The sequence below is a fragment of the Sorex fumeus genome, unplaced genomic scaffold (genome assembly GCF_029834395.1).
Source record: "Sorex fumeus unplaced genomic scaffold, SorFum_2.1 ptg000064l, whole genome shotgun sequence".
NCBI lineage: Eukaryota > Metazoa > Chordata > Mammalia > Eulipotyphla > Soricidae > Sorex > Sorex fumeus.
The window spans coordinates 5,395,362-5,422,348 of NW_026606121.1; the positions used below are offsets into that span (position 1 = coordinate 5,395,362).

At 64.4% G+C, this 26,987-nt stretch overlaps 2 protein-coding genes across 6 annotated transcripts in view; one reads left to right on the forward strand and one right to left on the reverse strand.

Moving 5' to 3' along the window:
• SUN1 (Sad1 and UNC84 domain containing 1) overlaps positions 1 to 26,987 on the reverse strand; it is a 304,333-nt gene that overhangs the window by 98,339 nt on the left and 179,007 nt on the right. The gene's annotated exons all lie outside the window — the stretch shown is intronic.
• Positions 3,305 to 15,653, forward strand: PDGFA (platelet derived growth factor subunit A). 5 transcript variants are annotated; one of them, XM_056128296.1, is made up of 7 exons: positions 3,305 to 3,487; positions 4,762 to 4,891; positions 5,934 to 6,026; positions 9,728 to 9,832; positions 10,706 to 10,893; positions 13,804 to 13,924; positions 15,510 to 15,653. In XM_056128296.1, exons 1-7 carry the CDS (start codon positions 3,416 to 3,418, stop codon positions 15,518 to 15,520), a joined length of 720 nt encoding a protein of 239 aa, XP_055984271.1. In that variant the 5' UTR covers positions 3,305 to 3,415; the 3' UTR covers positions 15,521 to 15,653. The 5 variants fall into 5 exon arrangements, with proteins under 5 accessions (XP_055984271.1, XP_055984270.1, XP_055984273.1 ...); XM_056128295.1 differs by having other exon boundaries at positions 3,309 to 3,487; positions 5,934 to 6,030; XM_056128298.1 differs by lacking the exon at positions 3,305 to 3,487 and adding an exon at positions 3,773 to 3,908 and having other exon boundaries at positions 5,934 to 6,030.

A 26,987-nucleotide genomic window follows, 5' to 3' on the forward strand; every position in this document is an offset into this window, starting at 1 on the left:
GGGCAGGGCGGCTGGGCGGCTTCAGATTTCCCAGGTCATTGTTGAGCGTCTGCAGCTTCTGTAGCTCCGAATCAGCCCAAAGCTTCTTCCTTTGGCCTCCAGCCTGGCATGGTCCCACCCGATGTTTGCGAGCAGGTGTGGTTTTCACCCATGACCCAACCCTCTGTGGCAGCTCAGTATGGGCCAGCAGGGGCCATGTGGCTGTTTGTGACCCACTGAGCACCTCCGAAGCCCCTCTAAGCCTGCGTCCCTGGTGAAGGGGCAGGGGCTCTGCAGTTTTCTTGGGTGATGGTGGACAGTGGATAGCTCTTTCCACAGACCCCTGGGCTCCTGAGGGTGCCCCCGCACACTCCCAGGGCAGACAAGCAGGCTCGGGCAGCACCCAAGCCACGAAGGCTGTCAACCTCCGAGCGGCCATAGGATGCCAGGTAGCTGGGAGGTGCCACTGGTCCCTGCCAGCGCTGCAAACCCTGTCACGGGCTCACGGGGCAGCTTCTACATGTGCCGCAGATGGACATCACAGTCTGTGGGCCTGCACTGGACAGCCCAACCCAGGTCTGGCTCCTGCAAATCCCCCCATGTGCCCTTGCAGACCTTCACAAATGAGACACACAAGCGAGTCCAACTTGGTTTCTGTTGTGTATATTTAAAAGAAAACATACATTTTAATGGGGCTAAACCTCCCACCTACAAACCTTGCTGGCCTGCTGCTCTGGCCTTGGGTGGAAAGGCCCGATTATCCTTGCCCTGCGGCTGGGCGAGGGGAATAATGAGTGCTGGCATGGGTGCTCAGCGCGGCGGGCGGGGGTGGGAAAGCCGTGCTGGAAGAGGTGGTGTTTCGTCATGACAGACAAATTACTCTGAGATCCGCTCAGGCAGCCGTGGAGCCTGGCATGGGCACCCGGGCTGGGCCCCGCAGGGCTTCGGCATGCAGCCGGCACTGAGGCCCAGCCGCGGAGCTGCAGGTGTGTGACTGCCCTGTATGCGCAGTCAGGGAGGCTCCGGGAAGGGACCAGCAGAACACAGGGCCAAGGGGCAGAGGGCAGAGTAAGCCGGACAGGGATCAGGCAGGCAGGGGCTGCTTTACTGCCCGCTGACCACATCACCCTCCCTCTCCCGCCCAGGGCCACACCACCAGGGCCTGAGTAATCGGGCTATTATTAGAGCCTGTGGGCCAGTGGGTGTCTGTTCGCTCACCTGCTCCCTGGACTACTACCCTCTCTCCCCGCACCTGTCCCTGTAAATGGTGGCTGGTCCCCACATCCTGTCCCTACCAATCAAGGCTGGACCCTTTACTTGTCCCCCTAAATGGGGGCCAGTTCCCACACCTGTCCCCATAAATGGGGGCTGGTCCCCTCACCTGTCCCCATAGATGGAGGCTGGTCCCTTCACCTGTCCATGTCAATGGGGGCTGTTCCCCTCATCTGATCTCATAGATGGAGGCCAGTCCCCACACCCGTTCCCATGAATGGGGGCTGGCTCCTTCACCTGCCCCGCAAATGGGAGTCTGGGCTGGTCCCCTGTAAATGGTGGAGGTGGGGCCTGCCCTCTGGGTTCTGATTTACTCAGGGAAGGGAAGAGGGTTCAGTCCATGTCCCACTCCTGGGACGATCCCACAGTGGAAGTGGCATCCGTGGGGCTGCTGCAGAGGGGCGCGGGTACGGGAATGGGTCTGAGGGGACGGTGCACATGCTTGGCTTGGTGACAGCTGGTGAGGGTCCACTGCAGCCCCTGTGCCCCCCGCAGTGGGGCTGTAAGGACAGTGTCACTGCACGGAGCCCTCCTGGCCTATCTGCAGAGCCCCTGGCTCACGTTGGGCACGGGTCTGCAGGCCTGGCAACTGGGCGTGGGGTTCCGACTGGGGCTGCCCTGGGCTGCACTTTCACCTCCCACCCGCACTGCCACCTGGGGGGCCCTCCCCGCCAGAGGCCCTGTGGCTGGCCAGGCAGCACAGACTACAGGCCACGCCTCTGTGGCGAGGTATATTTAGCCTCATTATCAAATGTTTGCATTGAACCGTGTGAACCGCCTAATAGCGGCTGGAGTGAAACTCGATTCCCGGGCAGAGGGAGCACGTGACCACGTGCTGGGCAAGAGCGTCCAGCAGGGCAGGTGCACGCCCCCCACGCGGCCCTGCAGGGCCCGCCTCGTCCTGGTTCGCGGTGGGGGCAGGGGCAGCGGAGGGAGCCCCCCTCCCCCGAGTCTGCGCGGGGAGCAGCGGAGAACCAGCGGCAAGGGAGGCCGGGAAGCGGGGCTGCGGCTGTCCACGCAGGGGGGCGTGGCCCTGCCGCAGTCCGAGCTCCTCGTGGTCGCAGCCCTCTGAGTTCCTTCTCCCGCTACGCCGGGCGCTCGCGTCCGCCAGGGCGGGTCCGGCCGGGGCCACGGGGCAGGGCAGGGCCGCTGGCTCGCGCCTCCGGGCGGCCCGTGCCCCTCTCCCGGGGCGGCTGCCAGCCTCCCGTAGCCGCTGTTGTCTGGTCGCTATGACGACGTGCGCGGTTTTATTTTTAATAGCTGCGGGCGATTAGAAGGACGCCTGCGCCGCCCCCTCCGCCGGACGGGCGCCCGGCCTGCTCCGGCCGCGCCCGCGCCCACCGTGCCCCTCTCGGATCTGCCCGACGGTCCGCTGCCGGCAGCGAACTCGGGCCCGCGCCCCGGGGGTGCCCGCGCTGTCCCCGCGGTCAGCACCCGGTGGCCCGCGGGGCACGCGGGTTCCTCAGCCAGGAGGGGCGCCCTGGGTGCTCTCCGCCGCCCTCGGAGGCGCAGATCCCTCCGGCCACGGGCAGCCGGACCCGTGTTCGGCCCGAGCCTTCGAGAACCGTCGGTCCGGCGCGCTCCCTTTCACTGGATGCACGAGGGCAACCTCCCACGTGGTTCTCCACGTGCGTGTCCCGGAGCGCGCTGGACGGCGGGGTGGCTGCGTGGGGGCGCAGGTGTGCCCCCTGCCCTGGTCCCGCTACACCCAGAGCGGCGGGGGTGGGGTGGGGAGGGCCGGGCGCCCTGGGGGGACCGGCTTTGAAATGCCGGGGCCCGCCTCCCGGAGGATGAAAGACCGCCCGCGGGCTGCGCCTTTACTGCCTTTGTGCGGCGGGGGCGCGGGCCGAGGCACAGGAGGGGGCGGGCCACACTCCCGGCGGCCGCCCACCACCCACCTCCCGGGGGATCGCTCAGCTTCTAGCGCCTCTGCCGTCAGCTTCGGGGTCCCAGGCGCGCCGGGCCTCGGAGCGCGCGCGCGGGAGGGGCCGGGGCAGGGGCCGGGACCACCGGGGGAGTCGTCCCGACAGACGGAGGCGCGGGGGGCTTCCCCGCGCGCCCATCCCCTGGAGTTCCCGGCTCCGGCCGCCGCTCGGGCCTGCAGGCGGGGCAGCGGCGCGCTGCAGCCCCCGGGCCGGGCCTGGGCGCACTCCGGCACCTCGGAATGTGGGTGGGGACTCCTCTTTCAGGCGCCCCAGGCATCGGATTCTGGGCGGGGGCGCGTGGCGGCCGCCAGGTGAGTGCCCCAGACGCGCCCCTCGGCCCGAGACGCACTCCCCCTCCTTTTATGGCGCGGGGGAGGCCGGGCCCCGGCTCCAAACGTGGAAGGCGGCCGGGGCGGGGGCGGGGGCCGGCTCTCTTTTGCCCTTTTTGGCGTAGCCGCTCTGGGCGCTGCCCTCTGCCACCGCTGGGGCCCGGGAGAGGCGGGCGAGCCGGCGACGGCGGCGCTTCTGCGGCGGCCGCCTCCCCCACCCCGTCCGGTGCCGCAGGATTGCAGCTGGCACTGGAGGGTGGGCAAGCCCGCGGGAGGGGCGCGCGGGCGACCCCGGGGGCCGCGCTCGGGGCCCCGCGCGGGCCGTGGATGGACCCGAGTGCCCGCGGGAGCGCGTGTGTGTGCCCGCGGCGGCGGCGGCGGCCGGCCCCCGCGCGCTTCCGAGGTGCGGGGTCCCGGGCCCGGAATCCGGGGGCGGCGCGGGGGAGGGGGCGGGGGAGGGGCGCCGGCGGCGCCGCTATAACCCCCTCTGCACCGCCGGCCGGCCCCACAAGCGCGCCCCGCCGAGCCCGCACAACTCGGCGAGCCGGGCCTGCCCGCGCCGCCGCCGCCGCCGCCGCCGCCGCCGCCGGCGCGCCGCCTCCTCTCCCGGCGCCGGCGCGGCCCTGCGCCGTCCTCGGGCCCGTGCGGGCGGCGCGCGCGGCCCCTGCCAGGCGGCGCTGCCCGGCTCCGGCCGCCGGAGGGCGGAGCGCGAGCCCGAGCCCGGGGCGCGTCGCGGAGGGGCGCACGCAGGCCGCCGGGCCGCGCCGTGCTGGGCCGCGCCGCGTCCTGCCGGGCGGCGGCCGCCGGAGGAGGCCGGAGGCGAGCGCGGGCGGCGGCGGGCGCGCGGGGCCGGCGCTGCCCGCGGGGAGAGCGCGGCCGGGCGTCCGGACAGGTGATGGGCGGCGCGGCGGCGCGGCGGCGGCGGCGGCGGCCGCCCCGCTCCGGTGTCCCCCTCTGGGTCGACGCCCGCAAATATGCGGAATGACCGGCCGGGTCGCTCCCGGAGCCAGTGCCGGGGAGCGCGCGCGGCGGCGGCGGCCGGCACCGGGGACGCACCAAGGGAGAGGCCCAACCCCCGCCCTCCGCCCCTTCCGTCCCCACCCCCTACCCGGCGGCCCCGGAGCTCCCGGCGCGGCGGGCGGGCGGGCGCGCTCTCCCCGCTCCTCCTCCCGCCGGCCGGCGCGGCCGCTCCCCGCGCTCGCGCCCCGCGCCCCCCCGCGCGCCCTGAGGCATGCTCCTGCCTTTCGCCGCCACAGGAGCCCGGCTGCAGCGCCCGCCCCGCGGCCTCGCCTCCCCGCCGAGCCGCCAGCGCCCCGGGACGCGATGAGGACGTGGGCTTGCCTGCTGCTCCTCGGCTGCGGATACCTCGCCCATGCCCTGGCCGAGGTGGGTGCACCCCCGAGCCGGCCCCGCGGGGCTCGCCCGGCGCGCGCCGGCCCGGGCACTCCGCGGGCGCCTTTAGCTTGCGGCGGGCGGTGGTTTGCGTCTGTAGCAAACGTTCCGACCCAGTTCTATTTTCTGCCATGCCTAAGTGCCTGGTGAGTTTCCAGCGCGTTGCGTCGCCGCCGAGGAGGGACGGGGCGCTGCGGGGCGCGCGAGCGGGGAGAAAGTTCGGGGGGCGCGGGCTCGAGTGGGGAGGGAAGACGGGGCGCGGCGGGCAGGGCGGCCCCGGGGCGCGGGGAACCCGGGGAAGGGGGTGTGTGTGCGCGCGGCGGGGCGCGCGGGGCTGCGGCAAACGGCAAGGGCGGCGGCCTCGGGCCCCCGCGCGGGGTGGGCAGGCGGGGCGCGGCCTCCTGGCCCCGGGGCCCCGGCGCCCCGGCGCCCCGGCGCGGGCCGCTTACAGGTGGCCGCCGGGCGCACCCCGCTGGACGTACTCCCGCCGCGGGCCTCCCTCCCTCACCCCGTCCCTAACCCCGGCCCGGGAGTTGTGTGCGCGCGCGGCCCCCGTCGTGGGAACTTGGTGCCCGGGACCCCCCGGCGACCCCGCTCTCCCTTTGGGAATCGGGGAGGAGCGGGGGAGGCGCGGGCGGGGGTGGTCCGGGCCGGGATTCGGCGCCGCCGGCGGGGGAGGGTTAACCCCGTCCTGCCCTGCCGCGGCGCGCTAGCCGGGAGGCCCCCCGGGGCCGGCGGGGTGGGGCGGGCGCGGGCCGCGGAGACCCTGCGCCCCCCGCGGGGCCCGGGATGCAGGCTGTGAAATTCAAGCCCGGGCGGGATTAGAGTGTCAGGGCTGCGTGACCGTCCTCGTCGGCCCGTGACGCATTTCATCCTGCTCTCTCTGGAGGTGGACGTCGTTAGTAGACCGCGACCCCGGGGGGGCCCCCAGACCCGTCCCGACGCCGGGGGCGGGGCGGGGGCACCGGGGCGCAGCGGGGTCCTGGTCCCCGGCCCTTGCCCGGCCGGGGGCGCTGACCACGCGCTCTGCCCGCAGGAGGCCGAGATCCCCCGCGAGCTGATCCAGCGGCTGGCGCAGAGTCAGATCCACAGCATCCGGGACCTGCAGCGGCTCCTGGACGTAGACTCCGTAGGTAAATCGCGCCCCTTCCCGAGCGCGGGCGGGCGCGTCCGCGGGGTGGCCGGCGCCCCGAGGAGCGCCCCGAAAGGTCAGAATCCACTCCCGGGCCATAAAAGCGCCAGCGGATGAGTCAGGAGTTTCTCCCCCAATCACCACTTTCTCTCCTTCGCCCCGGGATTGTTGTTGCATTTAAGGAAAAAGGCGGCGTGTGTGTCTCCAAGAAAGTTCAGGCGCGTCCAGGGCGCCTGCGCCCGGCCCCGGCCCGGTGTGCTGGCGCCCCGGGGTCCGGCCTGCGCGGCCCCTGCCCGAGCCCGCCCCTGGGGGAGCAGAGTTTGCAGGCTCCTGCGTCAAGGGTCAAGGCTGGTGGTCGACCGGTCAGGCCGTGGGAGTGGGTTCCTGGGCAGCGGCGGCCTCCCGCGGATGTCGGAGGGAACTCTTTTTGGTACCTTGGCGCGTTTTTCCGGGGATGGGGGTGAGGGTCACCCGGGGAGGTTGACCTCGCCTGTCCCTGCTGCCTCAGAAGACCCCTGAGCACCCCCCTCCCCAACCTGTCCTGGCTGCGAGGTCAGTGCGAGGTGCGGGAAGGGAGATCCTCCCGCTGCAGAAGGGCAGGGGGTGGGGAGGTAAGGAAAATCACATGCTCCAGTCATTTGGAAATTTGTACCTAATTATGGTGGTGGGGAGGTCTGAGCTATTCTCACATCATGCCAAAGCCTTTCTAGAAAGGCCCGTGGTTTCTGTCCACGGCTCTGACCCAGGAAATCCTTCAGCTGATGCTTATCTGGAAGGGGATAGAATTTCACTGGAGATTAATGTCAGGCTGTGTGAGACTGTGTGTGTGTGTGTGTGTGTGTGTGTGTGTGTGTGTGTGTGTGGGCGCGCGTGCACATGGGATTCTGTGTGATTGTGCGTGGGGGGGAGTGTGTGAGACTTTGGGGGGGTGTACTTTGTGTATGGCTGTGTATGTGAGATGGGTGTGACTTTGTGACTGTGTGACTGTGTGTGAGACTGGGTGCGACTGACTGTATGTGACGGTGTGACTTTGTGTGGTACTGAGGTGTGACTGTCTGGGACTGGGGTGTGGCTTTGTGTGTGTGTGTGTGTATGTGTGTGTATATGAGACTGTGGGGGCGTGACTCTATATATATATGAGACTGGGGTGTGACTATGTGTGTGTGAGACTGGAGGCGTGACTTTGAGAGTGGGGTGTGACTTTGAGGTGGGATGTGAGACTGTGTGTGTGTGTGTGTGTCTCTGTGTGTGGCTTTGGATCTGTTCCCTGGCGAGTAGCCCTGGGGGAAGGATTTGGCTGTGGCTGTTTGGAAGCCCTTGCCTGGTGCTGGTGGTCCCTGAAGGTGCAGAGGGCCCCTCTCCTGCCTCCCTTCTAGTCCCCTTCCTGCTGGCCCATTCTTATTCCTCCCTGTCCCCTCCCCCACCCAGTGAGTTGCCCTGAGGTGGTTCTGAGGCATTCACGTGGCCTGGGGGCTTCAGGGAAAGAGTCTGTCCCCAGTCCCTCTATGTGGGCCAGCCCAGCTCCCTGTCTTGAGTTTGGGGCCTTCAGGTCTTTCTTGGGGGGGGGGGCAGCTCCTTCCTCAGTCTGAATCAGGGTCTTTTCCCAAGTCCTGGCCCCCTCAATGAAGAGTGTGGGCAGAAGATTGGGGTTTCCTTCTCTGAGCTCTGGGGAGACCCCCCCCCCCCCGCCGTGTTCTCTGGAGTCATCGGGGAGCCCTTCTAGGTTTAGGTTGGGGTCATGTTTATGGGTTTCGGGTCACACCTGCCCATGCTCAGAGGCTCTTCCCAGCCCTGTCATCCTGGCTGGTGGCATGTGGCACTGGGGATGGAGCCCATACCTCCGGTGTCCGGCGTGTCCCTGGCCTCTGTGGATGCATGGATGTGGGGGTCCCTAGAGGTGGGACCCTGAGGCTGTGGGGCCATCACCTGGGAGGGTGGCTCCACTCCCCACCTGCCTGAAAGCCCTGCTTATCCCGCACAAGAGCCACAGGCTGCTGTTTGGGTTGACCGGTGGCGTGGGGCTGGTCCCACTGGCCCGTGACCGATGGGCCTGGGCTTGGGGCTTTGTCCTCATGCGCAGCTGAGGAGGCTGGCTGGCAGGGAGCAGAGTGGCCGGAGCAAGTGGAGCGGGTGCTATAAGCGGGCAAAGGGTGCCCAAGAGGCTCCTGCTGCGCCAGTGACCACTGCTGTTCTGGGAGGCCACCTCGGTGTGTGGACATGTGGATAGGTGTGAGCTGCCACATAGTGGGGGCAAGTGGGAAGGCGGTGCCAGGCCCCACACTCCTCCCCTGCCCTGGGGGCCCCTCAGCGAATCCCGACAGAAGGCTGGCAGCATGTGGCGTGATTCAGGATCGTCACTTTTCTGGGAAAAAAAGCTCCCAGAGCAGCCGGCTCTGGGAAGTTCCTGCTGCATGAGCGCTTCTGTTCCGAGCTCATTTTGGGTCTCAGCGGAAAGGGACATGGCGCCCCAGGAGTGGAGCAGGACACAGCCCACGCGGCGGCCCTGCGTGCTGCCAAGCCTGCAGGGCAGTGAAGGCCACGCGGGCTTTTGGGAGTGGGGCAGGGCCAGGCTGGCCGGTGCTACCTGGGCAGGAGCAGGGTGGGACCACACGTGACCTTCCCATCGGGTGAAACCATGCCCTTGCGTGAGGCTGATGCAGGTGGCACCAGTGTCCCCCTACACCCTCAAGACCGGCCTGTGTTGGGCGGTGGGGAAGGAGAAGGATGTGGCTGGTGGGGTACAGGCCCTTTCTCCATGTCTCTGCACCCCACGCAAGCCTCTGTGTGGGCTCCAGGCCTAGCCCAGCACATGGAGTGTCAGTTCAGGGGTCAGTGAGGGCAACAGCTCCTGTCCAGTCTTGCCAGGTTCTCTGAGGGGAAGGGCTTGTGAAGGGTCCTGGGCGGCCACCTGTGAGGGGGATCCTCTTGGGAGGGGCCTGTGAGGGGGATCCTCTGGAGGGGCCTGTGAGGGGTCCTAAAGGGGTCCTGTGATGGGGAAATCCTCTAAGTGAAGGTCCTGTGAGAGGTCTTCAGGGGGCTTTTGTGAGGGTTTCTGAGGAGGTCCTGTGAAGGGGGTCTTTTTTTTTTTTTTGTCACACTTGGCATTGCACAGGGGTTATTCCTGGCTCTGCACTCAGGAATCACTCCTGGTGGTGCTCAGGGGACCATATGGGATGCTGGGAATTGAACCTGGGTCGGCCGCGTGCAAGGCAAACGCCCTACCCGCTGTGCTATTGCTCCAGCCCCAAAGGGGTATTTTAAGGCAGGGTCCTGGAGCGGGGATCCTGTGAGGAGAGGGTGTTCTGAGGGAGGGTTCTCAGGTTTTTTTTGTGTGTGTGTGGGGGGCATCCCTGTGGAGTCCCGGGGGCTCCTGTAAGAGGGCCTGGGGTGTCCCCACGGGCTTCCTCTTGGGACCCTCTGGACTGGGTTCTGAGTGGGGTGGGGGTGGGGGCGGGCCTTCTGCAGCCTCTTCACAGGTGTGGGAGGTGAGCCTGAGCCACTTGTTCGGGGGCTTCGCATGGGCTTGCAGACCGAGTGGGTTCTTGGCAATGATGTGTTTCCTCCTCAGCACACCTGGAGCCTTGTGTGAGTGTGGGGTCTCCTGGGCCCCTCCGCCTGGGGGCGGCTGAGCTGTGGCTCTTGAGTCTGGCGTGGGGAGGGTGGGCCGTGGGCTGCCATGTCTTCCCTTCTCGCCACAGGGGCCAAGGATGGTCTGGAGGCCCACGTGAGCATTCCGCGGGGCCATGTGGCCCAGGACGCCCCTGAGAAGCGGCCAGTGCCTGTCCGGAGGAAGAGAAGCATCGGTGAGGTCTGCGGCAGGTCGGAGCGGGAGCCTCGGGGAACCCTCGCGCCCCTAACTCCCGAGACAAAGGGCAGCCTGCTGGGGCCTGGCCCCTTGCTGGGCTGTCTGGCAGGGCCGCCCCGCGCCCCACTGCAGGCTGAGGCCTTTCCAGGAGCTGCAGCGTCATAAATTCCTCAGCGCCTGTCTTGTTGGGGCCTGTTCTCTGAGGCCTTCCTGGGAAGCGTGGTGCGAGTTTCCAATCTGTCATGCGGGGCCCCCTGTGCCTGGCGGGAGGTGGGATTGGGCGCAGCTGTCTGTCCCTGCCGTGCCCCGTGGTCCGCTGGGCTGGCGTGGGCACGGACCCCCTCGGTCCTTCTGTGGTCCCTGTGTCTGCTCCTGGAGGGCTGGGCAGGGGCTCCCCTGCTGTATCTGGTACCCTCTGGAGGGCTTTGGCACTGGTACGGGATGTTTGGGGAGGCCAGAGCACTGTGCCCTCTGCTGTGGAGCCCCTCAGGACATGCTGAGAAGGGGCATCCCTGCTGCTCCCCTCAGCTGAGACCATGCCTCTTCGTGCATGCAGGATGCTTCCCCGTCCCCCCCAGAGCAGCCCTGAGCTCCAGGCCCCTTGGGGCAGCCTTCTCAACCCTGGGGTCCAGCCCACACCCTCCCTCCAGCCCTGCTGGCCTCTTGTCCTGCTGCTCCGTGTCCTGACATCCTGTGAGCAGGAGGTTTTCCTGGCACCCCCATTCCAGGCCACTCGGTGTCTCCCCCCCACCCCGAGGGACTGCACCTGTGGGGGTCACCCGGGAGTCTCGCTGCTTGCCCTGGGGATGGGGCAGCGTGATATGGGGGTATGGTGGGGGTTGGACCTGCACCCACTGGCTGTCCTCCGCAGAGGAGGCTGTCCCTGCTGTCTGCAAGACCAGGACGGTCATCTACGAGATACCTCGGAGCCAGGTGGACCCCACGTCTGCCAACTTCCTGATCTGGCCGCCGTGCGTGGAGGTGAGGCGCTGTACCGGCTGCTGTAACGCCAGCAGTGTCCGCTGTCAGCCGTCACGCATACAACAGCGCAGCGTCAAGGTGAGTGGCCCGTCACCCCCACGACCCCCGCCCCGTGCCTAGCCCTCAGGCCTTGTTCTGTGCTCTGCAAGGGAACCCCGGGGGGGACCCAGGACCAGGCACTGGCTGCCCAGCCTGGAGGCAGCTGGGAGGCCCCGGGCCTCCTTCCCTGAAAGAGTGGGTTGCGGGTCTGGGACTCCCCCTGCGTCTCAGCAGGTGTGGGCGCGTGGGACGCTCATGCCCTTCCCCCGCCTCCCGTCAGGGCCTGGGGGCAGCTGGGGGCTCTCATCCTCTGCAGTGTGGCTGAGCCTAGAGCCTTGGGGTCCTGGGAGCCCTGGGGTCCCGTGAGCCGGGCGGCCCCTCCTGGGCGGGGTGCCCTTGTGCACAGCCCTCTGTGGGTACTCGGCGCCGACAGCCACTTCACCAGAGACGGCACTTTAGACCCAGAACTGCCCGCTCCCCTCTGAGTAAGCAAATTCCATGCCACTCGCCGCTGGCCCAGACAGACACTCCCCGGGGACATGAGGCATCCTGTGTCTGTCTCAGCTGCCCCGGGAGGGCTCCTTGCCCCGGCCCTGCTCACCTCTATTGCAATGTCCTGTACCGCTGCTTGTTCCGTCCTCTCTCAGGGTCTCATGGACCCCACGAATCTGGGCTGAGCTCCCTGTAGGGCCTCTGTGGGATGGTACCATGTTCAGGCCCCAGCATAGGAGTCTGTCCCATGCTCCCCCTCCTCTGTCCTTGGGTTTTTGTGGAGGGGTGGTCCGCTGTACTGGCCCTTAGACCCTGTGTTCCACAGCTTCTTGGCAGGATTTAGATATTGAGGTGCTGACCAGGGAGAAAAGCTTGATGCAGACAGAAGGTCCCTCATGGCTTGAGCAGGGTCTGGGCTGGCCACGGTGTCCCCGTGTTGGGGCTTAGGCTGGGGGTCCATGTGGTCCCTGTGGTCTGACAGGCTGTGTCCACTCAGTCTGTCCCCAGTGTCTGACCCATGGGGCCAGGGCAGTCATAACCTGATGCTGTCCAGTGCCTCTGCCCCCACCCCCCCCATCCCTGTGCCCTCAACTCAGGCTCAGAGGGACTGCGGTCCCTGCCATGCGGTTGGCACAGTTGACAGTACAGGGGCCAGGCCCTGGCAGGTCCTGGGCAGCCAGATGGAGGTCTCGGCCCTACTTGCGGTCCCACTGGGGCCTGCCCCGTGGAGCCAGGAGAGGTCAGCTCCATGTGTGGTCCAGCATGTGTCTGGGGCTCCAGGTGATATGCGAGGCCCAAGGTACAGACGTCTCCATTCCTGGGCTTGGCTGGCCAGGTGGGAGGCCCCTTGGGCCGAGCTGGCACCTCCTGGCCAGACAGCAGGTGTGGCCTCACTGGGCTGTCACTGTTCCCCATGTCCTCTGGAAAGTGTGGGAAACCGGTGAGTGTGGACGCCTGAAGGGAAATGGCCATCAGGCCCACGCAGGGCTGCCCTCTCCCCATCCTCTGTCTCGGCGGCCCCAGCTGCTCTGCAGGAACTAGGTGGGGTGCTTGTTGACCAAGGAGGCTGTGCCGTCCAGCCCTTGCCCAGAGAACAGCCGCCCTGCGGGGCCTGGGGAGGGGAGAGGTGGCCAGTGTTCCCCCAGACCCATGGCCAGGTTGGGCTCTCAGCACTGAGCAGGCAGATGCCCCCACCCAACTGCCCGGGGTGGCCTCCACTGCCGGCCGTGGCTCTCCTGCGTTGTAGCCCAAAGGTTGAAGCTTCCCGCACGGGCGCCGCCTCACCTCACAGCCCTGGTTAAGCATTAACCGCCCTCGGCCTGCCACCCCACTCGGGCCCCAGCACCCACTGCTGTCCTCTCAGGAGGGGTCAGTCCTGGTGTCCTCCCTCTCTGGGACCACGAGGGGCATGTGGCGTCCCAGGGCCATTCTGGGTATGGGTCCGTGGGCTTGGCGGGGACAGTCAGGGACCTGGTATCATGGCCCAGAGGGTCCTCTGGGTTGGGGTGGGGCAGGGCTTCCCTTTCATCTTTCTTGCGGGCTGCCTGGGCACTGCACTTGCCTGGGTTTCAGCTGGCGTGGGGTGGGAAAGGACTGCAGGGCCGGGGTCAGGCCTGGTGTCCCCGCTCGTGGGACCTTGCACACAGCCCCGTGGGTGTGTCTCTGTCCCAGGTGGGCCGGTGGCTTAGAGGAGCTGGTGAGAGTAACAGGCCCCCCTGGCCTCTTCGGCCATGCCTGCGGGGCTGGGTGCCGTGTCTCCCACCTGAGGTGTCTGCAGGAATGTGTTCACATGTGTGTGTGGTACACAAAATCACACCTGTGTGTATGCATGTGTGTCTGGATGTCAGTGTGTGTTTCTGTGTCCATGTCTCAGTGTATATGTGTATAGGTGTGTCTTGTCTGTGTGCCCTTGTCGTGTGATTGTGTGTAGGTGTATCCACGTGTCTGTCTCTTCTCTCTTCTGTGTCCATGTGTAGTTGTGTGCCTTTGTCGTGTGTATTTGTAGTTGTGTATACCATCGTATCTCTGTGTCTCTGTGCATAGATGCATCCATGTGCAGGATGGCAGGGGTGCCCAGGACAGGTGTCCTGGTGTTAGGGGATTGAGGTTGGCACTTGGGGCTCTTGGTTTGACTGCCTGCCCTCAAGCCCTGGGGTCTATCCTGGCCTGTATCCCGGGGGATGTGGGCACCTTTTGCTCTGCTCCTACTCCTGGCTGAGGTGCGGGGGCCATGGTTGTGGCCATCTCAGGGAGGGGCACCCTGTGGTCCTTGCTGCCATGTGACTGGGACCCTGGGCAGGTCTGGGTGTGAGTTGTGGCGGGAACCCCAGTGTGTGTGGAGGCGCCTCGCCCCTGGCGGGTCCCTGCTGCCCTCTGTTCCCCCGCACAGGGTAGTGAGGGGCGTGTGCGCCTGTGTCCATCCCAGGGGGGTGCTCAGAGGCTGTTCCGGCCCTGCAGGTGGCCAAAGTGGAATACATCCGCAAGCGGCCCAAGCTGCGGGAGGTGCAGGTGCGGCTGGAGGAGCACCTGGAGTGCAGCTGCAGCAGTGCCAGCGCCGACTACCGGGAGGAAGAGGCAGGTGAGCGCCCGCACCCTGGACTTGGGGGATGGCCGGGAAACGCAGCCTCCATGCCAGCGCCCAGCCCAGGCTGCCGTGCCGGATCCCAGTACCCAGCGCAGCCCAGCCCAGCCCCCCATGCCGAGCCCCTGTGTCCAGCCCCGCACGCCCTGCCACTAGCCTGCTATGCCAGCCCCCCCCCCGCCCAGGTGTCCAGCTGGTGTCCAGCTCCTTGTGCCCCTGTTGTCCCTGGTGTCCAGTTCCTTGTGCCAGCCCCAGTGCCCACTCCCTGGCACCCAAGTCCCCCTTGGCACACCTCTGTGCCCGGCCCTCCATGCCCAGTCGCCTGCAGGCAGGAGGGGACAGGCTGGTCTGGCCTGAGCTGAGCTCCTTTCTGAGAAGGTCGTGTTGCTCACCCTCGCCGCCCTTCTGTTAACAGGAAGGCGTAGGGAGTCAGGTAAAAAGCGGAAAAGAAAAAGGTTAAAGCCGTCCTAAGGCGCCTCCCAGGTAGGACGGGGCGGGCAGTGACCGGCTGTCACCAATCATTCCCTGGCTGGGCGGGCACTGGCTGATCAACCGTCAATCACTCCGTACCTGGGCGGGCGCTGGCTGATGATCCGCCAATCACTCTGTACCTGGTGCAGGTAGATCCTGATTAGCCTGCTCGTCAGAGGGGTCTCCTGACTCCTGGATTCCCCTGCTTGCTTTGGCCTCTGATTGCACCCCTGATGGGATGGGAGTGGTATGGGTTTATGGAGCTGTAGCTGGAACCAACCCCCTTGCACAGGTTGTCCATTTGAGAGGGGGGAAAAAATGGGTGACAGACAGCAGGTAAGGTGGGGTGAGCAGAATGCTGTCTGAAAATACTTCCAAATCCTTAGGTTTTTGACTAGTATCCTGGAACTTGTGTTAAATTTTAGTAATGTTCCAGAAAAAAAGTTTTAAGGTATCAGGGACCCCCCCTCCTATCCAGGTCTGGTGGTCTCCATCTTTAGAATTGCCTCTTAGCCCAGGGTGGCTGCGAAAGCTCCGGCCATCACATCTGTGCTCTGTGCCGAGAGAAAGTAATGTTGAAAGAAGGGCCAAAGTACTCCCCGGGGGGGAAGTCCCTATAGCTACTTGATCTGATATCATTGGCCTTCCCTCTGCTGCATGGGGTGTGAAGGCTTTCTAGAGGGGCCTGCTAACTGCCTACAAGGAAGTGGGTCTTGGGCCACTGCTAGGAAACAGTTTCATCAGGAAAACAGTTTCAGGCCCGCCTGGCCCTGGCTCGTGGGCACGTTGCAGCCAGAGCTCCCCACTCAGCCTGTGGGACTGTAGGGGGTCTCACAGCCACCCCACACGGCTCTGCTGTCTGCAGAGTGGGCTGTGAGCACGCTGAGGACAAGCCCCGCAGGAGAGGCGCCCAGTTCCAGCCATGGAGGACGACTGGGCCCTGGGCCAGGGTAGAACACTGGGTCCGCAGCTCGCCCCACAGTCTTGCCCATGGTCCATGAGATCTGCAGTCTCGTCATGGAGGCGACACGTGGCGTGGCTCAAGGGGAGCTGCGTGTCCCGCGTGCATGCATGTGCCCCCGGCCCCGCCTCACACTGTCTCTCCCCGCAGATGTGAGGTGAGGATGGCCCAGCAGCTCTTTCCCGGGACACGGATGTACACGGCGTGTTACATTCCTGAACCTCCAGCGGACAGTGCTCACTGCACGGCGCGCTTTGTTCTCCTGTGAAAACTGTCCCAGCGAGTCCCCTGGGGGAACAAAGAACAGTGCTCATTTGTTGGTGGGACATCAGAGTGGGCATTGTGGTGCCCGGCGGAACAGTGAGAGGCTTCCTTGTCAAAAGCACGAGTGAGCGCAAACAAAACTGAGTCACAGAACAGCTCAGCGGCTGCGGACAAGGCACGGCCGGCTGAGGGGCGGAGGCGGCGGCGGCAGCAGCAGCTCCGCGGGCTGGACACGCATCCAGGGCGGCCAGAGGTGCTTTTGCCAAGGATGTGGGGCTGCTTCTCCGATGGACGACACAGGTGGACAGACAGATGGACGGACGGACAGACGGACGGATGGATGAATGGATGGATGGATGGACGGACGGACGGCGCCCAGGGCCCGCCAGACCAGGTCGAGCTGCGCCGTGTACACAGAGCCCTTCCTGAGAGCCTTAAGTGGATTTTTTTTACACCATAAAGTGATTATTAAGCTTTCCTTTTTACTCTTTGCCTAGCTTTTTTTCTTTTTTCCTTTTTTTACAAAATTCTCTCTCGGATGACATTCACACCAATAACACGAGGCCGCCGTGGGGCAGCGGGATGCGTCTCTCCTGGCAGGACACAGACGAATGAGATGTATTCGAATAAACGTGGCATACCCAGCTATGCACCACTTCCCGAATGTTTCCGCCTCTCTGTCTCGCCCTCGGGCCCTGCCATCCCGGAAAGCCCACCTGCCACCTGTGGTCACTCCCTGCTACCGCCACGTTTGGACAGAACTAAATTCTTTGATCTTTTGGTAACATGTTCTACGTTACGTGTACTCCATGGAATTGTGTGTGTTGTTGTTTTGTTTTGTAAAGGTGAATTTGTATTTTTATCTAATATTACCAGTTTTATATACCTGAGAACCCAAAATGTTTCTTTTTGGTTTTTTTTTCCTGCCCACTGTGGGAGGGGTGTGGGCTCTGTGTCTGTTGCTGTTGCTTCAGTTCCCACAGCCTGTGACTCCCAGCGCTTGGGTCGCCCTACCCAGTGGACCTGCAGGCCATCCCTGGGGTCCCGGGAGCTTCCAGGAGTGGCCGGTGAGGGCCATCTGCTGGGGCAGCTGCCGTGCAGATGAGGAAGAGTTTCCTAAGTTCACGAGTCCATGCAGCTCATGCATCATCTCTTCCATCTCCAGGCTCCTGGGCCCGGGACCCTTTTGTGTCCATGGGTGGAGGCCGTTTCCTGGTGTTTGTGGGTCTGAGAAAGCACGATGTGGAAGTGTCTGTGGCAGGCACGTCTGGCCCAGCAGTGAGCTGGGCCAGGCAGTGTGCTGCGCGTGAATAAATGCTGGACGTGCAGCCGTCCGTGTCTGTATCTTGTCTCTCAGTGGGCAGTGCCATCTGCCTGGTGGATCTATCCTGAGGGTGTCTTTCTGTCCCGGTGCTTAAGACTGGAGCCCATGGCCCAGAGGAGAGTCAAAGCCACTGGCGCATCCCTGCTCTGGGCCTGGGAGTGGCTTGGGTGCAGGCTGGCTTGTGGCCCCTTTTGTGCCCTCTGGGCCCTATGGGTAGTTCTGCAGAATCATGGGTGGCACGGGCTGCTTAGGGATGGAGTGAAAACCGAGAACGAAGTCTGCGCCTTGGATTCTTGTGAGAGAGAGAGAGATTCTTACATTTAAAAGGCACATTGAGGGGCTGGAGCAATAGCACAGTGGGTAGGGTGTTTGCACACAGCTGACCCGGGTTCGATTCCCAGCATCCCATATGGTCCCCCCAGAGCACCGCTAGGAGTAATTCCTGAGTGCATGAGCCAGGAGTAACCCCTGTGCAATGCCAAGTGTGACCCAAAAAGCAAAAATAAGGCACATTGAGGGGCCAGAGAGACAGCACAGTGGGTGGGGCACTTGCCTTGTATGCGGCCCATCTGGGTTTGATCCCTGGCACCCCTTTTGGTCCTCTGAGCCCTCCAGGAGTCAGGTTTGAGCACCGCTGGGGGTGGCCCAACCTCGCCCGCCCCCAAAAAAGGGACATGATTTAATTGAACTTGACACCTGGCCTTGGACTCCCACATAACTCCCCTGTGACCTTGGGTGCCCCCACCCCATGAGTTTGGGGGTAGTGTCCTAGCAATGCTTGGTGGCAGGTCCCCAACAGTGGCTCAGAGAGGCGAGGGCCCCAGGTGATCGCTTCAGTTGGCTTGGCTCCTTTTTAAAGTTGTTTGTTTTGGGGCGTCACCCAGTGGTGCTCAGGACGGAGCTCAGGGAACCATCATGCCAGGGACAGAAGCCAGGTCAGTTGTGTGTCAGCATCTCGGCTCCTGTGCTCCCTCTCTGGGGTCGCCTGGGTGCTTATGGCCATGGGACAGCAGGCTGGTGGCCCCGTTAAGGAGACACTGGCATGCGGGCATGTGGTGACACCCCCCACCCCCCCAGCTGTCTGAGACACAGGGATGGATTCAAAGTCTTTGAGTCTGCGGAAGAGAATGGTGACCACTGCCACCAGGCAGTCACACACACAAACTGCGGCCCTGCCTGCTCCCATGTATGTTGCGGCAGACAGACCTGAGCAGGCTCCTCTGCCCACTGCTCGCTTCCCGTGGCCTTTCCTGGCCCTTGCCTCTGCACAGCTGTCCCCTCGCCACACATACACCTCCGGGCCTGTCCAGTGTGGTACCCCCTGCCCTATGCACAGGACAGACAGGTGCCTCTGCCCGGACAACTGCGCCCCCACCTCCTCCTGGGCTGGTCCTGGGGCTTGGATCTGGGCGGCCTGACTGATGAGTGTATAGTGTGTTAACTGTGTGTTGTGTGTGCATCTATGTGTGTTGTCCTGTGTGTGTGTGTAGGCATGTACGTGCTCATGCATGTGTGTACTGTGCTGTCACAGGCATGCTCCCGTGTGTGTTGCGTGTGGTGTGCATGTGCACGCGTGTGTGTATGTGTGTGCAGGGGTCACTGTCCCTGGGGTGATCCCTGCTTTCAGTGGGGGGGCTGTTACCTTGTTCCTTTGCTGTTCCTGTCACCTGAGCATTCGTCCCTGTTTTCGGGCCCAGAGGTCGGGGCAGAGTCACCTGCCCCTCCCTCCTTCTGCTGCTCATCTAGGGGCCCAGGACTCATTTCAGCCCTTCTCTGTGTGTTGAGAATGTCTGTGGTAGTGAAGGGTCTGTCAGAGCGTCTGCATTGGGGAAGGGCCCCTGGAGGGTTGTGGGGGGAAGGGCTCCTGGGGGACTGTGGGGGGACGGGTCCCTGGTGCTGTGGGGGGAAGGGGTGCGCAGAGCTTTTCCCACCTTTTTAGTGGGGATGATCCAGGGATGGGGGCTCATCACTATACTGGCCCCTCACGGGTCCTGGGCTGGCCCCCAGTGTGTCCAGGCGACTGTTGCTTCTGTGCACATGGAGGAGTTTCACAGCACCTGGTCAGAAGAGTGAGCCTGGGGTCTCAGGCAATGATGTTTGTTTGGTGTCTTAGAAATCCCCCCGATGCCCTGTCTCTGTGTCCCCCCCTCCCCTTCCCGTGTCTGTCTCTCCCCTATCCCCGTGTCTGTCCCATATTCCCATGTCTGTCTGTCCCCCCCATCCCTGTGTCTGTCTGTCCCCCCGTCCCCATCACTCTGCTCGGTCATGTGGAAACCTGATTTTTGCTGCCTGTGCATGGACTGTCCTGCTGCTGCCCTGGTTGACACACGGCGCCCTGCTGGCCCCGGTCCCCCTGGCCCCTGTCCACTCTCACCCCACTGTCCCGTCTCGCCCTCCTTTTGATGGCCTGTGGCTGCAGAGCAGAGATTGGGTGGAACACGTGCCCAGAGTGGCCTCCATGCCTCGCAGGACACACATGTCCTGTGCCCAGGTGCCCATCTCGGACTGAGGTGCTGGAGCACGGGGCCAGACACACCCACCCCCAGCCCCAGCTCCCAAAGCCCAGCCCAGAGCTCCTCACACATCCCAGAATTCTGACATTTCCCCTCAGATCTGGCCTACTTATGCTCAAGCTCTCCTGACCCCAGAATACTTTTATTTATGACAGAAAATTCATCTCCATGGCGACGCTCGGGGATCAGCAGCCCGAGACCAGGCTTCCTGCGCAGAGACGATGCGCAGTTTTCACAATCCAGCAGCGCCAGCCTCTCAGGCTCTGGGGGAGCACTGCGGTGGGAGCACATCAGGCCCCTCACCCTCACCCAGCGCTAACTGCACACAGATGTCCCCTCCCAAGGGTCGGGCAGCCTGAAGGAGCCACTGCTGGGCCCTCAGTCCACAGCTGCACACAGGGACCGGGTGCTTCTGAGACCATCTGCCACTGCCCATACAGAGAAGGGACCGGCGGGTGCCCCTTGTCACTTTTAGTGGGTGTCCAAGCTAGCTGTCCTCTCGGCTGCTCCCCACCGCCCTCCCCCCCCCCGCAACCGGCACCAACATCCACCCCTGACCAAGCATCTACTCACTCGTCCACTCACCTCCCCCGCTCCAGCATCTACCCAGCAGGCATCCACCACTCCTCTGTTTACCTCCATCCACGTGGCCTTGAGCCCTGCCGGCTTTGTCGCTAAGCATCGTCCTGGCCTCTTTCTGGGCGAGTCCTGTGAGGATGGCAGGCATGACTCACACAGCCGAAGGACTTGTGGACTGATGCACCTCACCCCCACTGCAGCCTGTGTCAGGGAGGGGCACTCTCCTTGAGCGCTGCAGGTGCTGAAGTGAAAGAGGAGGAATCTCACATCAGGCTGGGGGAGGGGTGGCAGAGACCTGTCTCAGGGGCAGGGACAAGAGTCTGAGGGGGAGGGGAGAGTGTCTGAGGGCAGGGGTGTCTGAGGGCAGAGGTAAGTGTCTGAGGGGCAGGGACAAGAGTCTGAGGGGCAGAGGTGAGTGTCTGAGGGACAGAGGTGAGTCTCTGAGGAGCATGGGCAAGTGTCTGAGGAGAGGGGTGTCTGGGGGGTAGGGGTGTCTGAGGGCAGAGGTGAGTGTCTGAGGAGCACCCGTGAGTGTCTGAGAGGCAGGGGCAAGTATCTGAGGGTAGGGGTGCCGGAGGGGCAGGGATGAGTGTCTGAGGGGCAGGGGTGAGTGTCTAGGGGCAGGGCCCAGTGAGGGCAGGGGTGAGTGTCTGAGGGCAGGGGTGAGTGTCTGAGGACAGAGGCGAGTGTCTGAGGGCAGAGGCAAGTGTCTGAGGGGCAGGGGTGAGGGCAGGGGTGAATGTCTGGGGACAGGGGCAAGTGTCTGAAGGGCAGGGATGAGTGTCTGAGGGGCAGGGATGAGTGAGGGCAGGGGTGAATGTCTGGGGGCAGGGGCAAGTGTCTGAGGGCCAGGGGTGAGTGTCTGAGGGCAGGGGCGAGTGTCTGAGGGCAGGGGTGAGTGTCTGAGCAGCAGGAGTGTCTGAGGGCAGGGGTAATGTCTGGGGCTACTCCTAGACCATGTGTGGCTGTGGGGAGCCTGCCCCGCCCTGACAGCAGGAGCAGCTCAGCTAACAGGCTGCCTTTGGACAGAGCCTTAGGAGTGGCCTTGAAGCATCAGGATGAAGGTACCATGGTTCAGGACCTGCCCTGTGGGTCTGGGTCATCGCCGGCCACTGTGTGACTCCAGTCCCTGGGTCCCCAGAGTGACTGAGCTGAGATCCTGACGTGAGCAGCTCAGGGCTCTGGGGAGCCCCATCTACCCAACCCTACCTGACCCCCCAGAGAGGTTGGGCTGTCCAGGAGAGTCCAGCACTGGGCCCGGCGCAGGAACAAAGCCATCAGAACCGTGGGCCTGGGCAAGTCTCGGGCTGGAGGGGGTAGCCTCACCTGCATCCCCTATAGGGCCGCACAGCCCAGACCCGAGTTGGCCCAGCCGGCATACACAGGCAGCATCAGTGGCAGCCCAGGTGGTGGGCAGGGCAGGTCTGGGGTGGGCCGGGACCGCTGAGGAAAGTGTAGTCAGGGAGACCCTGGGCGGGGCCCAGCCTTGGCCCGGGCTCCTGGTCTGTTTAGCAAACAGGGGCTGCAGAGCTGGTCTCCACAGACAGATGCAGACGCCTTGCGGCTTCTCTGGGCTTTGACGTGGGTTTTGGGCATCCAGACGGGACTCGGTCCAAGTCCGATCAACACTCACCAGACTGGATCCGGCACTGGGGAGCCCCGGAACGGGGGGCACCATAGCCCTGGGAGAGAAAAACTGGCGGGTCCAGGCTCCCCCCGCCTGCTCCTGGGATTCCCCCCCTCTGCTCCTGGGACCCCCCCCCCCCCACATACACAAACACACACACACACAGGCTGTGATGCAGTGAGTCCCAGACAAGCCGGTTCAGCTCCCTCCTGCTCTCTGTCCAGAGCACAGGCAGCTTTGTCCTGACCAGCCCGCTGCCACGGCATTCCCTCGACGGTCTCTGTGGGGCCCTAGGGTGGGGCAGGACAGACTTTCTCCCCCGCTGTGCTACTCAGCCATCGGCAGGCTGGCAGGGCATGGCCGAATTCCCTTCGTGCCTTCGTGTGCTAGAACATTCCACAGCACTGCCATGGCAGGCCAGGCTGAGCAGACAGGGCAGCCACTTCTCCCGACCCCACGAGGCAACTGGCTCCTAGCACTGGCTTTCCCTGGCGGGCTAGGGGACGCGGGCCTGGGAGGCACGTGGTCACCTGGCATGGCAAAAGCTGGGCCCTCCCCAGAAGCCCACTTTGCAGCCAGTGTCTGCCTGCGTGGACAGTGGCTGTCCCTGTGGATCAACCCTCTGGCCCATGGACTCTTTCCCACGGAACTGAGGCACCAATGACCAGCACTATTTTTATGTACTGTTACTGAGCTATTGCCTCAGTTCTGAGGCAGTTTATGCTCCTTAGAAACAGGACCCCGGCACCAGCCTGCCTCCTCCCTATGGACCTGGGAGGGTCCCGGGAGGGCGACCTTCCAGAACTTTCTGGACAGCCTCTGCTGTGGACCCAGCACTATGTGGAGTGTCCCTGGGATTATGCATGAGGGAGCCGGTTCTCATGCAGCACTTGGCTCTGGGGAGGACCTTGTTCTGCCTTGAGACACTTCCTGTCCCGGGCGTCCCAGAGGACCCGGGGAGCTGAGGTCATTGCGGGAAGGCCGAGGCAGAAAATGGGCTCAGTCTCCCTAGTCACCCAGCCAGGACGGGGCGCTGGCTTATCCTGTCCCTTGACGCTCAGGCCAGGAAATCCCCAGTTGTGTGAACCCTGGGCTGGATCCCTGGAATGGGCAGGCACCCCAGAGGTCCCTGTGATTTGTGTGGCCACCCACCCATACCACTCACATACCACGTGCTCACCCACACACACACTCACACACATACACATGCGCGCACACACACACACACATACACGTGCTCGTGCACACTCAGCCTCTCGCTCCCTCCTGCCTCCGTCTCTCCCAGATGGACTCGCCTTGCTGGAGCCTCTGTCCCAGTGATGGAGGAAGACTAGCAGAAGACGTGATAACAGACGGACGCAGGTGACAGTGTGAAGGGAGCGTGTGCCGTGGGGCTGATGTGGTCGAGTGACGAGGAGATGGTGGAGGAGATGGTGGAGATGATGAGATGACAGAGGCAGAGGTGAACACGTGGGCATGACGCGGCTCCATCCCACTATGGCTCTAGCACCTTCTCACTGGCCTTCAACATCACAGGGCAGGAGCAGTCAAAGGGGCTGGACTTGTGCTCCACCAGGATGGCCTCCATGGCCATGGAGTTCTCTGGGCGTCCGCACACCTCAGGGGTCCCTTCTTGCTGTCCTTGGGGGCCCCCAGGGCCGGGAAGCCTGCGGTTTCCTGCTGTGGTGCTGCTGCTCACAGCTCACTTTCGGCCTCTCTTGGGTCGCCCGGGAGGCTCTGTGACACGACTGCGCCACTGACAGGCCCTGGCTCAGGTCAAGGCACAGGTGACCACTGGGCTGGGTCCTGGGTGTGTGTGACTGTGCCTGGTCCCAAAGGCCCCGTCCTGCCTGTTTGGGCCGGAGTTGTGGCCATGCCCCAGAGGCCAGGAGTCCTGAATCCCGCAGCCACGGAGGGCAGGAACAGAGCTGCCGGGCCCATGAGGGCACGGCCGCCTCCAACATCACTTTTACGCGCGGCCACAGGCTCCTGCCACACAGCCCCCGAGCAGACCATGCCATCAGCCCACCATCACGGTGGTCCCAGGACTGACCCCGTGGAGCTGCCTCTTCTGCACAGTGCTGGCATGAAGCATGAGGGACCTCCACTCTGGCTGACAAACGCCTTCTCCAGGCCTTCCTCCCGGGGAGTCCGTGAGACCCAGCGCAGCCTGTCCGCCTGTGACATCCACAGCAGCCCCGGTACGTCATGGCACCTGAGAGCAGACACCCACAGGCTGAGCTTGGCTGCCCAGCGAGGGCCCCTCCTGGGGCAGACCAGGGGCTCATCTCAGCTCAGTGCCCCAGCACCAGAGCCGTCAGGACTGGCCAGGGAGGAGGGGGGGTCGGGCAGCCGCCTGTGGGGAGCGGGAGCCTCCCCTCTGCGCGTGCCTGTGGGGAAAAGGGCCCGTGGACTTCATTTGGTCTTTGGCTCAGATGTGGAGTGTCTGTTCGAGGTCCCCCGCAAGGAGGGCAGCCCTTGGCCCGTCCCTACCCCCCGACCCTCTCCCCCAGCAGTCCCCCACGGTCTAACAGAGCTCGGCATGCTGCATCCACTCTGCACCTGTTTTCTGGGAAACTGTGAAATGAGATTTTCCCAGGATTCATTTTCTGGCTGGTGGGGCTGCCCTGAGGAGGGACAGACTCCACCCCAGTGGAGAGACTCCTTGCAGAAACATTGCACGGATGCCCATGTATCGACATCACTGGCCTGGCCGTCCCTGGGGCCACCCCTCAGGCCTCACGAGCGGGCCAGCTGGTGCCCACAGTAGAGTCCGGCAGGGGCCAGGCCCTTTCTGTAGGTGGCAGGACAGAGGGCGGTCCCAGGATTGGGGGACAGCTGTGCCCACCAGTGAATCTCCAGATGTCAGCCCAGCCATGCCCAGCAAGGGCCCATCAGTCTCACCGCACGGACAAATGGAAACAGCCGAGTCAGTGTGACAGGGTCCGCATGAGGCCAGCCCTGGGGCACAGGCTTTTGGGGGTGAGCAGGGAAGGGGTGACCCAGCGCCGATCTGTGCCCGTTCTGTGGCGAGGAAGGTCCCAGGTGGGGGCAGGCATGCAGCCCACTGGGCCTGGGACTTCAGTCGGCTTCCAGGGGCCCGTTCTCGCTCCCTTCTGCCAGGGCTCTTAGGGCCTGGGAGCCCTGTGGCCTCTCCAGGTGGCCAACACCTGTGATGTGCTTGACCCGTCTTCAGAGCTCTAAGAGTGGATCCCGTATCCAGGGATGGGGGTCCTGAAGGCACTTTCCGAATTACCTCCCCCTTTTTTGTTTGTTGTTTTGTTTTGGGGCCACACCTGGTATTACTCAGGGCTGACTCCTGGCTCTGTGTTCAGGAATCACTCCTGGTGAGGCTCGGGGAACCTTATGGGTCAGCTGTGGGCAAGCAAGTATCCTCCCCGCCGGGCTATCACTCTGGCATGGAAAGCATTTTCCTGAAAGGCCCTTGGACCCCCGTCTCAGACTCCCAGGGATGGGACCTTCTGACTTAGGCGCCGACATATCCCCATTCCCTCTCTGGCTCAGGTAGGGGTGCTGGACTGCGAGGCTGGCCACCCAGCACCTGACCACAGCTCTCCCTGAGCTGGGCCCGCACGTTCCTTGCTTTCTGCCTCGGCTGGCGTGATGTGGGGGCAAAGGGTAGCAGCGAGGTAGGGGGTCGGCCGTGGGCGCGGCTGCCTGCGCTCGCTGTGCCTCCCTGGCATCGGGCCTGCCTGCTGGCGTAGTGCCCAGGCGAGGGCAGGGCTGGGTCCAAGTTTGGAGCTGCAAGACAAGGACTGCCCTGTCCTGGGCAGGGTCAGCACAGGGCCAGCAGCGGCAGAGGCCGGGGGCGGTTGCAAGGGACATGACTGAGATCTGCGCGGGGGCAGGAAGTGGATGGATGGGCGCTGGGGGGCCCCCTGCAGTGCCAGGAAGTGCCGGTGTCCTGGCCTGGGGCCCAGGTCAGTGGGTGCCTGCACCCGGCCCGCCCTCCTCCCCCCTCCCCTGAAACTGTGGGTGAGTCTGGACCCAGTGGCTGAGGACCTGGTCCCGCTCTGTCCCTCTAACCCCAGCCCCCTCCACTTCCCCCAGGCATCAGAGGCTGCAGGGCCATGGCCAAACTCGGCACACGCCACTTCCTGACTGCGACAAAGCCCAGAGGCCTGTGGCCCTGGAACTGCCCTGCACAGCCCCAGACCAGCCCGAGGTGCTTGGGGTCTCAGCCTGCCCCAGGCCCCGTCTCCCTCCACCTCCTGCTAACTTCTGCCGGCTCCGTGTCAGCCCCTCTGCCCAGCACACTGACCCAAGGGGAGGGCAGGGCCAGGCTCAGCCCTGTGGAGACCCTTGCTATCAGTCCTTCCTCGGACCCACAGTGGGGAATGAGGCAGGGCTCTCAGTGGGATGCAGATTTCTCTGGGAGGTGGGGGTGGGGGGAGGGAATTGACATCCCAGTCCTTGGGACCCTCCCATGGGGGTGCGGACCCCACCCAGGGCCTCTTCTCCGAGGGACTCTACTGCCTAGAGGCCAGAGCTGCGCTGGGCCACAACGCAGCCAAGGAACCCCGAGTCACTGGAAATACAGTATGTGCCAGAGGGCTCCTGGAGTCCCCAGGCTGCCGTGAGCCTGGCTCCGGGTCGGGCCACCACCACCTGGCAGACATGTCCTAGATGGCAGCAAGCGGTGAAGGTGTGCTGAGTCCTCGCCCTGTCCCGAGGCCAGAAGGGACGAGCAGTGGCTCCTGGGCACTCTGTTGGGGGCAGCCAAGCCCTCAGCATGGCCACACTGAGTGAGGGGAGACGAGACAGACAGACACAAAGATACAGAGACTGAGATAGAACCAGAGACAGACAGATAGACAGACAGTCGGGCAGCTGCCACCCAGTGATCGGCCTCAGGAGGGCTGGCCGGTGCCCGCAGGCCTCCTGGGCATCTATCTCAGAAGGAAGGAGTGCAGGGCATCCTTTGTGGCTCGAGGCCGAGGGGCCGAGACGGATTCCAGTCACCTGAGTCCCCTGAGCCTGGAGGTGTCGGCTGCCCTGACCCAGGGAGGAGTGGGGACTTTGGGGATCACAGGGGCGTTGCTTCTTGCAGTGCCAGCAGTGGTCACCAGCCCCTTCTGTACCGAGGTCAGCACCCAGAGGGGCACTCGGGAGGGTCAGGAGCACAGACGGGAAGGGAGCAGGGGGAGGCCTTCATCCTAGGAGAGTTCAGATTTCCTCGAAATGCTGGGGGGCCCCCGGCCCTGCCGTCTGTCCACACTCACTCTGTGCTCCCACCAACCCTCTCCTGGCCACTCAGCAGCCCCCCAGTGTCTGCCCGCCAGTCTGCCCGACAGCGACCC

Excerpts from the sequence above, each read along its gene's own strand:
- PDGFA (XM_056128296.1), top strand. The coding sequence starts at position 3,416 with ATGTGGGTGGGGACTCCTCTTTCAGGCGCCCCAGGCATCGGATTCTGG. Across the intron at positions 3,488-4,761 it reads GGGCGCGTGGCGGCCGCCAG|GAGCCCGGCTGCAGCGCCCG; the intron begins GTGAGTGCCCCA and ends TCGCCGCCACAG. Across the intron at positions 6,027-9,727 it reads GGCTCCTGGACGTAGACTCC|GGGCCAAGGATGGTCTGGAG; the intron begins GTAGGTAAATCG and ends TTCTCGCCACAG.